Source organism: Rhinoderma darwinii, chromosome 3 (assembly GCF_050947455.1).
Source record: "Rhinoderma darwinii isolate aRhiDar2 chromosome 3, aRhiDar2.hap1, whole genome shotgun sequence".
NCBI classification, from domain to species: Eukaryota; Metazoa; Chordata; class Amphibia; order Anura; family Rhinodermatidae; genus Rhinoderma; species Rhinoderma darwinii.
The window spans coordinates 15,866,055-15,885,119 of NC_134689.1; the positions used below are offsets into that span (position 1 = coordinate 15,866,055).

The following is a 19,065-nucleotide window of genomic DNA, read 5'->3' on the forward strand; positions in this document are numbered from 1 at the left end:
TCCTGGAAACCCCCTTTAAATGGTAAGAAAATAAATTAGAAAAAAACCTACGTTGGAAAAGCCCCTTTGGTTACATAAAACATTTCTAGACATTAATTATCTCAGTGCTTGAACACAACTGTCTGAGATATTTGCTAACATTTATTAGCACCTGTCATGTTTATTGAGGCAGATAATTACATTTATCTGTTGCGCCGACATACACGGAATGAATGACATCTAATTTAGACAAGAGCTGTCCTGCATGTCTCTCAGCTTCCAACCAAAACCACATTTCAGATGAACCCAGCTTCCATTGTATTTTCTGCTCTTTTCAGCCATGACATCATTTTAACATGGTTTCTCCGAAAATTTCTGGTTCCGTATTCGGTTTTATAAACCACTGCAGGGTGAGGCACGTTTGACATTATGGGTCATACACTAGATCTGTACATGGCTTGTAGGTAGCAGCTGTAGCAATGTTCTACAGTTCTTCTCTTGGTAGTTTGTCAACTTTTTGTATTTTTTTTTCTTTTCGTTAATATAAAAACGCTCAAAAATAATTTTTATTGAAAAAATTTGGGTGTTGGAATAGAGAAATTTCAAAAAACAAAGGCAAGAAATTCTGCATGGGTTAGGCGGATCTCATACCCTAGAAAAATTTGTACCTACTTGGTGCTCCAGGATTTTTCCTTTTTAGGCCTAATTCACATGCCCGTGTTTGGTCCATGATATATGGCGCCTCACTATAGCGGTTACCCGCCAAGCTTACAGCGCCATCCACGCAGGATAAAGCATTGACGAATGTGCCTGAGGAAGGTCATAGTATTGACCCAAACATCGCACTGTCACTGGCTATAAATAAATTATTTGTTTGGATGAATAACTCCATATTGGTGTGCATAGTACTTTTTCTCTATTGGATCGGGTTGAGCCCCTACTAATGCACCCACGCCATTACCTAGTGCTATCTGAACCTTGTAACTATGATACTTGTAGCGTTCCTCTCTGCACTGTGTTCGGTCTGGGAACGGCCGACATCCGGACCGTAGATCACGGACCGAACACAGTCATGTGAATTAGGCTTTAGGGTTTCCCCTTCCTGTCTCCTATTGTTCAGGATACCCAAGAAATGGTGACCATCCAATTTTTCCCCTACAGCGTCAAGTAATAGCTAACAGAGGGTGTCCTTATCCTGTACATACATAGGATGAAGCGGATCATGATATGGCTCCATACAAGTGATCGAGATATCATGTTCCTGAGCACACATGTCAAACATAAGGCCCGCGGGCCAAATCCGGCCCACCATCTTATTTTATGTTGCCCGCGAGGTCTGCTGCATGTAAAAACCTGAGTCAGGTTTTTACATGCAGTGCCACAACAGCAGGACTACAAAAACAGGTGTTTTTTTTTTGCTGTCCGTAGTGTTCGGCAGAAAAAAGCACCGTCCGGGATTTAGTCATTCCGGAACATTACACTGAGCATGCGCCAATAAGGACATGCGCAGTGCAAAGGGAAGAGTAGGCGGCCGCGGGCATATTTTCAATTTGAAAATATGAAGGCCGCGGCCAAGTGAGTAAGTCTGATTGAGGTCAGTGCCGGGAGTGGACCACTCCAGTCACCTGACCTGAGTCACCTGACCTCATCTGTGGTGCTATCTATAGGGGGCTGTGTGTGTGGGGCTATCTACAGGGGGCTGTGTGTGTTGGGCTATCTACAGGGTGCTGTGTGTGTGACACTATCTACAGGGGGCTTTGTGTGTTGGGCTATCTACAGGGGGGCTGTGTGTGTTGGCCTATCTGCAGGGGGCTGTGTGTGTGGCGCTATCTACAGTGGGCTGTGTGTGTGGCGCTATCTACAGGGGGCTTTGTGTGTTGGGCTATCTACAGGGGGCTGTGTGTGTTGGCCTATCTGCAGGGGGCTGTGTGTGGCGCTCCCTACAGGGGGCTGTCTTACAGTTACAATCGGCTCTTTGAAGGCAACCAGAAGGTTGATGTGGCCCTTGGTGAAAATGAGTTTGACACCCCTGATCTATAGGAAGACAAGATCACCTCTGAGAGCTTCAAAATCCATTACCACAGGAAAATACAATTATTTTGTTGTGGCAGATCATCCTTACTTGAGGTTAAAGTCTCATTGCTGTAGCATTAATACTCTAGGTCCCAACGTACAGTTGTCTCAGGTTGTCCCTTCTATATGAGGTTGCCTACTTCACTTTCCCGTGGTCATCAGTCCAAACTTGGCCTATAGGTAAATCAAGCCTGTCTTTTAATTTTAGGGACGTTGAACAGCAAGTGTTCAATTCCCACACAGTGCCTCCATATGCGAAATTAAGTATTACATGGTGTCTATTGAAATCAATGCATAATGTATATTTGGACATGCCGGGTCTTTCAGAGAGTTGCTGTTTTTAGCTATGGTCTTTTGGTAATTGCTTATGATAGTCTGCTGGTTGATAAAGGTCCCAAATAAAAAACTTTATTTTATTAAAATGGCTCTGTCACCAGATTATAAGTGCCCTATCTCCTACATAATCTGATCGGCGCTGTAATGTAGATAACAACAGTGGTTTTTGTTTTGAAAAACGATCATTTTTTTACCAAGTTATGAACAATTTTAGATTTAGGCTAATTCGTTTCTTAATAGACAACTGGGTGTTTTTTACCTTTTGACTAAGTGGGCGTTGTAAAGAGAAGTGTATGACGCTGACCAATCAGTGACCAATCAGACCAATCAGCGTCATACACTTCTCATCGTTCCAGCCCAGCTTCTTTCATTGCACAGCATGATCTCGCGAGATCACGCTGTGCTGTCACATACTCCCACAGAAACGTTACCGAAGTGCCTTAAGAGTGAATAGACATCGCCTCCAGCCAGGATGCGATGTCTATTCACACTCCCGACACTTCGGTAACGTTTCTGTGGGACTCACTCACGCTGTGCAGGGAAACAAGCTGCGCTGGAATGATGAGAAATGTATGACGCTGATTGGTCATTGATTGGTCAGCGTCATACACTCTTCTGTACAATGTGTTGGTAAAAAGTAAAAACACGCCCAGTTGTCTACTAAGAAACTAATTAGCATAAATCTAAAATTGTTCATAACTTGGTCAAAAATGATTGTTTTTCAAAATAAAAACCACTGCTGTTATCTACATTACAGCGCCGATCAGATTGGGTAGGACATAGGGCACTTATAATCTGGTGACAGAGCCTCTTTAATTTAAAATGCCCTAATTGCGTATTTGAGGGGGTTTTCTAAACCAGACAACCGACAGAATGAATATGACATCAATATCTGATCTACAGGGGTCGCAGAATAAAAGGTCCCAGCACCCTCCCTGGAGGTGCCTAAGGTCATCAACATTTCATGCAACATTAATACACACACTCTGTATGTAAATAAACTGAGCGAATACGTAAGGGCGAATTATATCCACGTTAAAAAAATAGAATTTCTAAACATCTTTGTTACATCTGTATTTCATTGAAAGAAAAAAAGTTGTGATCAGGAGATTCATTGAAGTAAACAAGTTTTCAGAGGAACCAAATTGACATCAGTCCTCCTCAGTCCTGATTAATGAGACTCAGATAGGATTCATTATAATTGTACCATCCTCTAAACAAGCTACGCTCAATTCAATTTTCTCTCTCTGTAGATATAAGGATTACCGAGAACCTCCGTGGTCTTTCAATCAATATGACTTTTCTAAACAATATTGGACCGTCCTAGCTGTGCGTCTGGCTTTCGTCATTCTTTTTCAAGTAAGCGTATTAAGAAATAACATAAATTACATTTTTCCTTTACTTTTTTTGATGATATTAATATAGGATTACCATGTACAGAAACTATATCCACTCATATCAAACTCTGTTTCCTGCGGGGCTTACAATCTAATTTCACTAGTTCACACACCCACTAGGGTCTGTAGAATAATAGAAAATCCACATACTAGGATCAGTAGGGTAATAGGAAATCCACATACTAGGATCAGTAGGATAATAGGAAATCCACATACTAGGATCAGTAGGGTAATAGGAAATCCACATACTAGGATCAGTAGGATAATAGGAAATCCACATACTAGGATCAGTAGGGTAATAGGAAATCCACATAATAGGGTCAGTAGAATAATAGGAAATCCACATACTAGGATCAGTAGGGTAATAGGAAATCCACATACTAGGATCAGTAGGATAATAGGAAATCCACATACTAGGATCAATAGAATAATAGGAAATCCACATACTAGGATCAGTAGGGTAATAGGAAATCCACATAATAGGATCAGTAGGGTAATAGGAAATCCACATACTAGGATCAGTAGGATAATAGGAAATCCACATACTAGGATCAGTAGGATAATAGGAAATCCACATACTAGGATCAGTAGGGTAATAAGAAATCCACATACTAGGATCAGTAGGATAATAGGAAATCCACACGCTTAGGCCAGTATTGTATAAGGAAATGGATATTTTAGGGCCAATAGGTTAAACAGAGAGCCAGACTAGGGTCAGTAGGGTAGTGGGAAAGCCAAACACTACGGCCAGTAGGGTTGGAGGAAAGCCAAACTTTAGGGCCAATGGTATAATAAGAAAACCACATAAGGGTCTGTAGGGTAAGGTCATTGGGATAACTAGGATCAGTACGGTAATAGGAAAGTCACACACTTAGGCCAGTAGGGTAATAGGAAATCCACATACTAGGATCAGTAGGGTAATAGGGAATCCACATAATAGGACCAGTAGGGTAATAGGAACGCAACACACTAAGGTCAGTAGGGTAATAGGAAATCCACATACTAGGATCAGTACGGTAATAGGAACGCAACACACTTAGGCCAGTAGGGTAATAGGAAATCCACATACTAGGACCAGTAGGGTAATAGGAACGCAACACACTAAGGCCAGTGGGATAATAGGAAATCCACACATAACAGCCAGTAGGGAAATAGGAAATCCATACATTAGGACCAGTAGGATAACAGGAAGTCCACATATTACGATCAGTAGGGTAATAGGCAATCCACATATCAGGGCCAATAGGGTAATGATAAACACACATTAGGGCACGGAGGGTGATAGGACACCAGTGCCCTATTCATTTGTTTTTAGAACTTGAGAAAAAACCTACACAATCTTAGAGGAGAACATACACATGTAGATGTTTCCCCTGGTTGGGTTCAAATGCAGGACAAGAGTGCTACAACTTTCTAATATACCTAATTTTGTAATGGCTCACCGTTTTCATGATCTCTGCTTGCTGTCAGTGAATGGAGCCATTCATACTTGCATTGAGAGACTGGAAACATGTACAGACCTAGTATTTCTCACAGATGAGAGTTTGTTACAATTGTATCCAGTGAAAGCAATCCCCTGTGAGCAAAATACATCAACAGCATACGTCGTTGTGCTGATAGTTTGCTACAATGTGTTGGTGTATGTGAAATCTAAGATCCTGGAATCCATACATTCACATGAGCGTATCAACTTCACGCGCGTGAAAAACGCTCGTGAATTTTGTCCGTTATGCATCAGTGTGCTTTGCGAGGGGCCTGCGTTATTTAAGCACTCGCAAAGCACATCTTTTTTTTTCATTATTATTTTCAATTGAATTGATGCGCAAATCACGCACAGCACACGGATGTGCATCCGTGTGCTGTGCGTGATTTTCACGCACCCATTGACTTCAATAGACGATAGGTGCGTGGAAAAGGCACCAACATAGGACATACAGTGAGTTTTACGCAACGGACTCTCGCTGTGTGAAAATTCCTGCATGTGTGAACGGGCCCATTGAAATCAATGGATGAGTGGGCTGTGCGTGATTTTCACGCATAGCACACGAACGAGTTTTACGCTCGTCTGAATGAGCCCTTATAGAGGATTACCTCTATGCAATAGTAGCAAAATCGCAGCTGTGACTAGTATTAGATTTGTACCAGTTGTTTTGAGCCACTGGATGTACAAGAATGTTCCGATTCACTGATAGCAAACAGAGATCTTGAAAGTGGTGAGGAATTAAAACACAAAAAGTTTTCTGAATTTTCCATTAAACAAAGCTAACGTAAACTTGCTCATCTCTAGTCATTGTACATGGCACAGGTTAGATAACTATTAAAGGGTAACTAAACGTTCAACAAACTTACGGGACACAGCGGACTGGAGCGGACCTGGGGTGGAGATGCGGGCCATCACGCACAGATCCAGGGCTGCAGCCGTCGGGCGGTGAATAATCCCGACGATCCGCGGTCATGGACGCTACACAAACAGACTCTGTTAACTTTCTGTTCAGCATCAGGGCGGTTTATAGCTATAATAAACACTGCAGATATTTACTGTTTGAGTGATGAGACCGTACAGGGGATAGAGAAAAGGATTCGGTCTGTGTAGACCCCTTTTGTTTGTTTAATGCTAAAGGCCGGCAAAATCCTGAACGTGATTTTATACATTCAATAGAGACAATTGGCTGGCCAAATCTATTGACCTTACTGTGATGTTGCCAGTGGTGTAATGATAAGGGGAGCAGAAGTTGTGGTCAAACTCGGGCCCGAGAGGCTTAGAGTGCCCAAAAGGTCCTTCTGTCCAGTACTATAAACGACGCATCATATTTGAGGGCCCTGCTACTGATTTTGCTTTGGGGCACAGCAGCTTTAAGTTAACCCTACTCTCAGGACATGGGTTGGGGGGCTTAAAATGTTAGATTTTACTATGGATTTAGATACATAAAAGTCCAGATTGGATGTATCCGACTGTTTTACATCAGATTTGTGCATACAGATATCCTCAGGGCAGAAAAAAGACATCAACTTCTGACCAAAACTGTATTTCTTATGTATCATGGAGGCAGCACCTTTGCCTCCTATGGAACCCAGGAAAGGGTAACAAATGGGTTGGCCCCTTCCCCGCTTCTCCATTGGTACTGAGAACAGCTCCATGTTAGTCCCTCTCCAAAGTCCTCATACTCATAACTAACAGAGGCAGGAGCGTAACTAGGAAAGACTGGGCCCCATAGCAAACTTTTGACTGGGACCCCCCCCCCCCCTCTGCTGGGTATCACACAACCCCCCCTTGTAGATAGTGCCTCCCTATAGATTCCATCACACAGCGCCCCCTATAGATAGCACCATACACAGCCCCTGTAGATAATGCCATACAGCCCCTCCTGTAGATAACGCCTTACAGCCCCCTGTACATAATGCCATACAGCCCCTCCTGTAGATAACGCCATACAGATCCCCCCTGTAGATAACGCCATACAGCCCCCTGTAGATAACGCCATACAGCCCCCTGTAGATAACGCCATACAGATCCCCCTGTAGATAACGCCATACAGACACCCTCTGTAGATAACGCCATACAGCCCCCCTGTAGATAACGCCATAAAGCCCCCTGTAGATAACGCCATACAGAGTCCCCTGTAGATAACGCCATACAGACCCCCCTGTAGATAACGCCATACAGCCCCTGTAGATAACGCCATACAGACCCCCCTGTAGATAACGCCATACAGAGTCCCCCCTGTAGCTAACGCCATACAGAGTCCCCCCTGTAGATAACGCCATACAGCCCCCTGTAGATAACGCCATACAGAGTCCCCCCTGTAGATAACGCCATACAGCCCTCCCTGTAGATAACGACTTACAGCCCCCTGTAGATAACGCCATACAGACCCCCCCTGTAGATAACGCCATACAGACCCCCCTTGTAGATAACGCCATACAGAGTCCCCCCTGTAGATAACGCCATACAGAGTCCCCCCTGTAGATAACGCCATACAGAGTCCCCCCTGTAGATAACGCCATACAGAGTCCCCCCTGTAGATAACGCCATACAGCCCTCCCTCTGTAGATAACGCCATACAGAGTCCCCCCTGTAGATAACGCCATACAGCCCTCCCCTGTAGATAACGCCATACAGCCCTCCCCTGTAGATAACACCATACAGCCCTCCCCTGTAGACAGGGGATACATGTGTGATCGCTGGCAGCGATAAGGAGAACAGGGGACCGAAAGTCCCCCGAAGTTCTTCCATGACAAACCTCTGACTTCCGGAGTCTGCACAGTTCAATAAAAATGAAAGGAGCGCTGGTCACGCATGCGCGCAAGCGCGACCGGTGCGCAAATCATTTCTATGGAGCTGCAGATAGACTCCGGAAGTCCGAGGTTTGTCATGGAGAACTTCGGGGGACTTTCGGTCCCCCGTTCTCCTTATCGCTGGGCGTCCCAGCAATCCCACATGTATCCCCTGTCCTGTGGATAGGGGATGCATGTCTTTTGTAGGAACAACCCCTTCAGTGGTGTCACGCTATAGCAGCCATAGCGGCTACTAGCGGAGCCTCCGGCCATGGGAGGGGGGGCTGTGCCGGCGGGCATCACGGGCCACTTCATGCTGCGGGCCCCGCAGCAGCCGCTACGGCTGCTATAGCGGCAGTTACGCCACTGAAGGTGTTCTCCTGTCCCAGGGTGGTTGGGTATAGTGATATGCACCTTCATCAGGAAAGGTTCCCTCTTCTCTATGTATGTTGTCATGTTACATTAGTATCTACTCTAAGATCATATGAAAGCAATGTTCTTATTGACTGCTATAGATCAGTGCACATGTTGTCCCCAGGTTGCTGTATTTTCTAAAAAAAACAACTCCATTCTCTCTTGTAAAAGTGTCCGAATCTTCGCACTTCCACCACGTTACTGAATGTTTTTAACAAATCCATCATTTGCGTGTGTTGGGAGATTTATGAACCATTAGCATATTTGCTCATTAGTCCTCTCAAATGAAATATTTTATTAGCTGGAATCTTGAGCAGAGAGTACCAAACCCAACCAAACGAGTCGGAAACCACAGACATCTCCGGAATTATTGACGACAATTAGTTTCTGGCACCGATTTACAATAAAATTTTATGAATTGAATAGCTCTAAGTTCTGTCTTGTGAAACCTCTGCCATCATGAATTGGATGATTTAATTCTCTTTGCTTTAATTCCAAAAAGTCTCGACCCGAAGTTTGCTAGAATAATAAATAATTTGTTATAAACTACCGAAAGTCTTGTTGATGGTCTTTCACAATTTTGGTCATACTACCACCATGTTTTTTCATATAGGAGTGGCCGATGGATGAGAGCTAAGTGAGGGAAATCAAGTGAGGGGGTTACAAGTTTACCTTGTGAAAAGTCATGGTATAATGACATGATGATTATGTATTATAGATAGGAAGCAGAAGCCCAAGTGGCAGCCATGATTTAAAGAGGACCTGTCACCTCTCCTGACGTGTCTGGTTTAGTAAGTAATAGTATTCCCCATAAAATAACAATTCCGGAGAATCCTTTTATTAGAACTGTTCATTGTTCCGTCCCTCTGTTATTCCTCCTAGAAATCTATGAATGGAATAAAAACTGGGTGCGGGCTATGTCCCCACACAGACTGACACTGTCCAATCAGTGCTGACAGATTGAGATTGTGTAGGGACACGCCTCTTTGACAAGGTGAATGGTAACACCTAGTTGTCAATTTATTCCTAATTTTCAGGCAGAATATCAGAGGAACGGCACAACTCAAATTTCTAAAATAATAGGTTCCAGAATTGTTATTTCATGGAGAATACAAGTATTTACTTGGTGAGTTGATGTCCCTACCACCCTACAACTTTTACTCATTAGTAGTCTTCTTCTTCAAGATCATGAATGTTTCCTGTCTTCTCATTAATCTTCATCGGTGACTCGTATAGGTCCTGACTTCCTCTATTAATCGCTGCTTGCCCTGACTTGTGCCTGATTCCCATCTTACAGGTACTCCTCCGGACCTGCCTTTGGTTTCGCATGACTGCTCTTCTGCCTATTTTCTTTTGTACCTTTCTTTGGGATTCCTATCTGCTTGCAGTCAGCTGTTGCTATCAGAGACTACTCCGATAACTGGGGATTCCCAGAGGAAAGTCCATTTCTCCTTGCAGAGGTTTTAGGAGGAAGAACTGACAATCACTTAAACTCCATCCCTGATATAGCCCAAAGCCAAGTCTTTTAGAAAACCAGTGAGTCCACCACCTTTCTGCTGCTCTGTCCGTGGCACTTGAGATGAGAGTGAATCCTTAAAAATTCTACTCTCCATTATTTTTAAAAATTCTGAATCACTCTGATTTGCTACAAATCTGAGACTTTTTAAATTGTTGCCCCCCCCCCCCTTCCTATCATTGACATCCTGCTGGCTTGGCAACCAACAGGTTGACACTCATATAGGCTTATTTATTTATCGGCATTGCACGTCTGTTACAAAATTTGCATTGAGCCATGGCCATCAATCAGACATTGTCTTTGATTCTTGCTCTTCCACCAAACAGATTAAAGCCTATAGTTGATTGGTTGGTAAGGATCAGTGCACTGAACGGAGGAGTTAATGAGTGAATGCCATAGGTAATTAAGTAGCATGGTTCTTGTGATTGTACCATGAAAGCTCTCGGTTTCTCCTACTTTCATGATCTAACGGCCACATGTGATTCCATTGAAATATTGAATGTCATACTACTCCCCCTTTGTATTGTAAAAACACCATACTCGGAAGTCTGAAGTATCTGTACTTCAAGTGAAATGTAATACCATATTTAAACAAAACCTTGATAATGCCAGATCACAGACATCTGTTTCTGACTACAGCTAGTCATTTGCATATAATTACCTACAATTACAAATTTTTTACCAACTGCATTAAGAAAGTTTAAAAAGCATAAAGTTAGGACTATTTATAGCTGAAAGTCTCAGAATAATTACCTGATCGTAGGAGCCAAGTACATGTCTAATCAGCTGCTAACTATTGGTGTTACGGAGGGTGAAGTATAATGTGTCTACATCAATTTTGTAGACCTTCGTAGATCGCATTGGACGGCTTCTTTGGTTACGTTAAATGTCAACTACAGAATTCGGACCCACGATGGTCCAACATTTGGCCACATTGGAGAAGCACTACCATCCATAATACTTAGTCGAAGCTGCTCTGATGAAAACTGTTGCTTAGTGAAAGGATTATGGCCACCTTGGTCTACGGGTGGACTTGGGCCTCAGACCATTTTGCTTTGCCTTCTAGAAAAGCACTAGCATCCATGACACACAATTGGTTCTTTCCTGACTTTTTCTTAGTGTCAGTATTGTGACCATCTTCAGTTAGTCAACATTTAAAGTTAACTATAGACCCTGCACCGACATTGATTTGACATGTGGTCCAATTGGTCTACAGGTGCTTTAAGCTACTGCTAGAAAAGCACTACCATCCATAATTCTCAGTCAATGCTTCTCAATAGCTTTTGCTGGATTATGATCATGGTTTAAAGGTGGCCTTGAACTTCAGTCCACTATACGTTGACCACATTGGTCTACATGCAATTTTAAGCCTAGAATTCTTCCAGTAGTTTAGCGTGAACATGGATAATAAACAATTGAAGATGTTCTGAGGGCATCTTTTGCTTAGTGAGAAGATTACAATCAAAATGGTCTATGTTTAATGGCAGCCATAGACCTCACACCCACTATGTTCTGTTGTTGGGATATCAAGGGGCTTGCCTATGGAATATTAAAAATAGAAGACAAGTCTCTTTGTCCTAATTTATACTTCTTGGATTGGCAGTAATGAGAAATCTTTTTGGAAAGACTTGTTATTTTCTCTCTTTATAGTTCAGTTCAGTAACAAGGCAATGGAAATCTTAAAGATGTTGTATAAAATAAAAAATGGCTGCGTTCTTCCAAAAATAACGCCACTCTTGTTTATTGGAGGTATTACAATGCATCCTCATTCTTCTGGATTGTTGGATAACAACGTCAACTGGAAAAACAGAACACTTCAGTTGCCAAGTCAAGGAGTAGGGCTTTCTCCAGACGTGTAATTATGTTTCTCAGGATTGTAGGCCCCCATATTCTGGTGCTGTAAACTTTCAGAATAAAATCCTCCTACTTTCAATAATTTTCCTTATTCAAAAGTTTCCTTGAGTCTATGTAGAACACTTACGAATGTCTCAACATATACCACCATTAAAGATAGGCCTTCTATGTCGAAGAACACATCCAGTCCTGCTTACCACTAATAACCATATCTATTTTTCCTTTTGTTTCCTTCAGAATCTGGTCATGTTCCTGAGCGCCGTCGTGGACTGGCTAATACCCGATATACCAAAGGACATAAGTGAACAAATCAAAAAAGAAAAAAGTATGATCGTCAACGTCTTTCTCAAAGAAGAACATAAAAAACTTCAACTCATAGAAAACTTTATCATGCACGACAAACAGCGTGGCAAGACAGAAAACAGGGGCCCGCGTAGCCGAGCGGCCAGCTTCTGCCAGTTCAGTCGAAGTCAACGTGGCAGTTTTACGTCATTCAGCTCACACCACACGGACGTGTGACCCCTCGTGAGCCTAGTAGACATGTAACAAAAAGAATCTAAATTCTAAATGCATGTACGATTAAAGCATATGATGTTGAAATTGGAGATGGAAGAACATGTGGAATGAAGGAAGAGAAAACAACCCTTAATTTTCTCGTAAACGTCTCCAAACGATCTTAAGCAGGCTTTGTAATATTTAAGGAACCGTCTGGTGCAACATACGGCACGGACAAGCTTAAGTACAACGGAGTACTATAGATCTCCAGCAGCTCATTTACTGTAATGTGTGTGGCTACCACTGAGCTGAATACAATGCATGGAGTAGGGAGCAAAGTAAGACCACATTTTTATTTTTAATGATAGAACTAGCCAAGCTCATTATTTTTTTTAATGAGCGGACTTCTTTAAATTGTGTGAGAACATTTCCTATATGGTGCACGTTTACGACAATCTTGCTGCTGTGCTTTTAAAGATGATATGATGTAAGCATTTCTGTACTCGATGAAATATACGACTCATTCACACAATCATAACTAGATCGGACGTCGCACTCAGAGGCATGTTTGTATGTAAATGGAAAAAAAAAATCTGTACCTTTAAGAAAAAAAGCTGCTGTCCAATAAAAAAAAAAGGGAATGTATAGCTTTAAAGGCATCTTGCTCATATCACTATGTTATGCTAATGATGACACGTAAAATGAGCCCGTATGTAATGACGTGTGGTCCATTGGCTGCTCTTTTGTGAATGTATAGTAAGAAACCAAAAATCACAACCTCAGGGCTAATTTTATATTTTTTGTTCTTAGAGATATTGTATCAAAGAAACTTTTGATATCTGAACAACAAGATTGATTTACTCAAATCCGATAGCAAATTGTAACGACATTTCACAGGTTTCTGGATCGATGAAATAAAAGATGTATGATCAGAGAGGGTAATAAACTATTTTTTTCTTGATTTGCTACTCGTGGTTTTTTCTTTACTTTTAAAAAACTTTTGACATGTCTAGGTGACATGTGTGAAGTTTTGATCGGTGGCAGTCCGGGCACTGAGATACTCACTGATCGCTAAAACTAAGTGGCAGATGTAGAGTGTGCCCCTGTCCCCCTTGTAGACAGTGCCATACAGCCCCCCTTGTACATAATGCCCCCACCTCCCCCTTGTAGATTGTGCCCCCAGCTCGCCCCTATAGATAGTGTCATACAGCCCCCCTCCAGATTGCGCCATACAGCCGCCCACCAGATAGCGCCATACAGCTCCACCTTAGATAGTGACATATAGCCCTTCCACTGTAGATAGCGCCATACAACCTTCCCACTGTAGATAGCGCCATACAGCCTCCCCCACTGTAGATTGCGCTATACAGCCTCCCCCACTGTAGATTGTGCTATACAGCCTCCCCCACTGTAGGCAGCGCCATACGGCCCCCACTGTAGATAGTGCCCACCAAACAAATAAAACAAAAAAACTTTAAACAACATCTAGGCCCGATTCCCGCCACGACTAGAGAAGCTCCAATGTATCATTGCCGACGGGATCCTTGCGTAGGCCAGCGTGATCCAGTGACGTCATCACAAGGCCTGTTGTCTATTACATGGCAGAGCAGTGTACAACAGTATCTGCGTCCTAAGGAGGCAGATACTATTGAATGTGGCGACCCTGGACATTCTGTGGCTTGCGGTGCCACCAGAAATGCTGTGGGCCCCATAGCAGCCGATATGGCTGCTACAGCAGTAGTTACACAACTGGCTGAGTTGCAATACCGGACACAGCCTGGTCACGCTGTTATTTGGAAAAAACGGACCTTATTTTAAACTTCAATTAAACCCTTTTAAGTTTCAGTAAATATGATAAATCCTGAATAATCATGAAATGGCTATAGCATTGAAATATGACTTGAAAAGACCATTATCACCTAGGGGACACTTTGCCCAGGATTTATGAGCAGCAAAAGGTTTGTTTTCACAATTAGTGCATTATGGTTACAATTTTGTGTCTACAGCTCCTATCTAGGCCTATGTGTCTCCATGGTTACAGACTACAAACAAACCCTGTGTAGTCTGATCCTGCATTCCTGTGTTACTCCCATCTGCCCTTTCATCTGTGATCGGTGGGTTAGAAAGAAGAGACTTCTTTCTAAGGGTCAAACTTTACATCAAAATTGTGGTCAGCTTAATGTTGTGGGGACCTTTCTAACAAAAATAGATTGTCCAAAGCCGGGGGTGTAGCTATAGGGGGCTCAGAGGTAGCAGCCACACCAGGGCCCAGGTGCCTGAGGGGGGTCCCTCTGCCACATAAGAAGACATTAGAATTATAAATGGCAAATAGTAGGTGGGGGCTCTGTTACAGATTTTGTATTTGGGCCCAGGAGCTTTATGTTACACCTCTGTTCAGAGCGGAGAACCCCTTTAATGGGATTTATTCTTATGATATATGAAACAACACAAAGGTCTATATTAAAATGTAATGTTTCTAGTATTAGTTTTCAACATCTTAAGAGATAATCTCTACCAATTATAGTTGTCACAGAGGTGACACGGCCTTTCAGCAAGTCTTACATAGCAAAAACTTGATATGGACAGTAACACTGTGGGCTTTACTATGATTTACGAGCGTCATCCATATGTTCAGTAAAAGTTTTCCATTTATGGAAAAATAACGTCTGATATCAAGGACCTAATATAGACTCATTAATTCCAGGGATGTTACGCAAACCGACTGTTTTACCATCATAGAGATAAATGTTATGTATGTGGCTTGGATAAGAGAGAAACTTTTACAATATGAATGCCGTTTCTAAAAGTTATTTAACACCAATCCCAACGAACATGAAAACATCAACTGGAATTCCCCTTTGCAGCTGCGGCTTGAAATGACCCCTAGGGCTCTGGCATGTGCTGTAGACCGGCCAAAAGTGTAATATGTGCTGGCAACGGTTGTGGGAGGCTAGTCAAGTGTCCAAGGTCATATGTTGTATTATTCTCCAGGAGGTCCAATAAATTTTACCAGGCGTGTAGCTGCTCACATACCATGTGGTTAGAGGAGATGGAATCTGTGTAGGTGTTCAGAAAACCTGTTGTTTGTATGAAAGAGACAAAACTGATCGTAGGAACATGAGTTCTATGGCATAGGCACCGTGGCAATCCCATTGTAGAAGACTTACCTTCACAAGAAAAGCATAAGCCTTAATCTTTATAAAAAGTGGTGACATGTGCCCTAGTTGCCCTTAGTAGGTAAAAATTGCCCTATTTAGGAACATACCAGTCTGACTACTGTGTTAGCTACACTGGTAGTCCATGCACCCTTGTCAAAACTTGAGGTAACTTTGAACCAAGAGAAAGAAATAGTCCATAGCAAAGACTGAGGAAGGACAGAGAAGAAGGAAATTGGAAGTGACAAAAGAAGTGAGTGGTGAAATATTGGGGGAGAATAAAGGAAGGAGGATACTCAGGGAAAGCGCTAAGTATGAATACTGAAAGGCGATATTCGATCCAAGGGGGCCAAGTGCTCCGGGCAGATATTGAAGATACTCGTTTTTTCATTGGTCATAGATCTTGGTTTAACTTTTCAAGAGTTCTTGACCCATTAGACCTATCATCCATTCACCGGGGCTTTCCTGCCAAAGATATTGCCAAAGATATTTATTCTATATGCGTAGATCCCACCTATGGGTGGAATGGGGGATCACTTTGGCAGTAAAACACAGCCAGCAAGCCTGAAGAAAACCCACCTAGCTGTGGCCAGCTCTGGCCTGGATTTCCTCCTCTTAGAGGTCTAGGTCCCCTTAGGAGTCTGTATTCTTTCTGAAAAACCATGGCCGAAAGATTTTACTTGGAAGCGAATAGGTTGTTTAAGAATTGCACTTAAAGGGGTTGTCCGGGATAAGAACAAGGGATCTACTTTATTTCCAGAAACAGCGCCACTCTTAATCTTGGGCTGTGTCTGGAGTTGCAGCTCAACCCTATTTCAGTTAGATGACCTGCAATACCAGATACAGCCCATGTACAAGAGTGGCGCTGTTTTTGAAAATGAAGTAGACCCTTTTTTTTAATCCTTAACAACCCCTTTAAGAACTTCAGGTTTTTTACGATATTTAACCATGGCCTTACATGTCAAGTGATATTACAATGCCGTGTTCCCTAGAAGTTTTTCTAAGAGAATTTACTCAAATAGATTTTTTTAGGAACAAAAACACAATGATTCTAAAACAAATGGTTAAACTTCTGATGTAGAATCTTACTGGTACCAACAGCCTTCACTTCTATTATTTCATAACTCTACGTTGCCTTTGCCAGAACTGCCTTAGTGAAATTAGCCCCCCTCCTGTTATATGGAACTAATGTAGGTTTGTTTTTCAGCGTTGGATTTAATCCTTTTATGGAAAATTGCAATATTAAGCAGAAGAAAACAAGATAATTGTGCTGGGGAAGTACATAAGGGTACTGAGCGTCTTTCTTGTTCATCACTACCTCCCTTGGGTTTGCAGTAACATCTTATAGCCGTGTTTATGCCAAAGTCATTGACGAGGTTACAAAGTGCCCCCTTAAAGGGGTATTCTGGTGTCCGCAATCAAAGGTTATTCATTGTATGATGAACAATTGTACAATTCTTTAACATACTTTGTGTATCAATTCTTTGCGGTGTTCGAGATCTCTTCTTTTGGTTCCCTCAGACACCAGGACCTAGGGGTTACTGCACCCTCTGTGCCCCTACACCTATGCCTCCGGTCTTACTACCTCCTATGGACAGACATGTGGAGATAAATAGGCGGGAGGATTGTTAAATATCTAACGTAACTGTTCTTTAGATTTGGATAATGGAGACTCCAAACAAAACTTCATAGGAAAAAAAAAACATTTTAAAAGGTTCCAGTGAGGGACTGATCATCACTGTAGTCCTCTTTATTATATGGAGAATGGAAGTCGTAATGTAACACAAAAGATTCAATGACACTAAAAAAAACCTCATACTCATAATTGGTTCCCTATTCTGTTTCCTGACAAATTTAATTTTTAATGCGGCCTTAACAAAGTAATTACTTGGGAAGAGCTGCCAGAAGCTACATATGACAAGTCTCTATTGTATGGTCCTGGACCAAATATAATCCCAATGACAAGGTCAATAGTCAATTACCTGCTTCTGACAGTAACACATAAAGGTTGTATAATATATGAGTGTAATGCAAAAAGGATACATAAAACTTTTGCATACCTAAAGGTCTGACTGGGGCTTTTACCCTCAGAGAATGGAGCTGCTGCTACTTTTGTAGTAATGCCGAAACAATTTGAGTATTCTTGGTAAGGAAACAAAATTGACTTCTTACAATCCTATCATGCCAGGCTTGTATTAGTCAGGATCATGGCAGGACATTAGGACTACATACATTACAGATGAAACTTTAAAATGTCAAACAATGCGTAAACTAAAACTTCATCCATAAATTGGCAGCGACCAAGGCATACACTTTTCTCACCCACCCAACCCCCAATGTAATACTTACCTAGTCCCCGCTGTTTGGGAAATTTATGGGGGTCTCCTTCAGCACAGCTGTTAGTTCCCGAGCTGCCCAGTAACTGGTACAAGAAATACCTCTCCGCGGGGCATTCCTAATTGGTCCTATCTCCTCTGCTCTTAGGTGGCTAGAACCTGTGCAAGACTCCAGAGGAACTGCTTTGTTTGAAAAGAAGGGGGTGGAAAATCATGGGAAGGTGGAAGAAACAAACAAGTCTTTCTGTCCTCCTGGGTGGCAAACATCGCCATTTTGAATTTTTGCATGCAGACCGCACTCTTTTATGTATGCCACTCGCCAGCAAAGATGAGTGAATCAATTCTACACTGATCAAATTCGTAAGGAATATTCCCAAAAATTGGGATTTTCGCAAATTCGAAATTCAAAACTAATAGGGTGTGTCTCGTACACATAGCACAAAATAGCAGCATATCATAGTCACTATAAACAGCCCAACCAGGAAAATACTGCTGTTTGTGATGATACCGATAGAAGAGAGAGGACATCAGACGGAGAGGGAGAGACAGTAAAACACTCAATACAGATAGATAGGGGATTAGTGTCAGTGAGGAGAAGAGAATAGTTAGATTTCCAATAATTTGATAGATTTTAGAGAGAGATAGTCAGTTAGTGTATTAGTTAGTCAGACTGCCATTGCTGTGAGTGAGTGCTGCTGCAGCTATACATGTCTAATTTGTGAATCACCAATCTTCATCAAATTGATCCTGGTGCTAATAGCATGTCGCTGCCTTTTGAAACAGACGTCACGGACATGACATCAATAATTGTTTTGCATATATCCAATAGTGCCACCATATATTGGCATATTGTTCTGCATCAAGCATTTATACAGCGCCTTTATACTTCAGTTTGTGCCAAATTACATTTTTTTAATTTTGAAAAGTAAACAGTGCGGTGTGTTTTACCACTGGCTACCATCCGTGTACCCAAAGTGATATATGTTGCTGTCACTTTGACATTACTAATGCTGTCTTTATAATAAAGAACTTGAAAGGACTGTATTATACTCGACTTTTCAGGGCAATCGGGGTGTTTTCGATTGACAGCAAATATATTCAGGACGATTCGTATCTGATGGCCAGCTCGACCGAATCGGACCCGAAACGAATGTTGGTAAATTTGCTCATCTCTACTGGCCAGTACTACCAAAAGTTACAGGTGAGTTGCCATGCTGCTATTTAGTTCCGGAAGA

The 19,065-nt window shown here is 42.2% G+C and overlaps 1 protein-coding gene across 1 annotated transcript in view; it reads left to right on the forward strand.

Moving 5' to 3' along the window:
- The window catches only part of ANO2 (anoctamin 2), a 148,688-nt gene extending 136,325 nt beyond the window's left edge, over window positions 1–12,363 (forward strand). The window contains exons 24-25 of the mRNA XM_075859829.1: window positions 3,642–3,747; window positions 12,082–12,363. Of these exons, the coding sequence (XP_075715944.1) occupies window positions 3,642–3,747; window positions 12,082–12,363 (388 nt within the window). The remainder of the gene's footprint in view (window positions 1–3,641; window positions 3,748–12,081) is intronic.
- The last annotated feature ends 6,702 nt before the right edge of the window (window positions 12,364–19,065 follow it).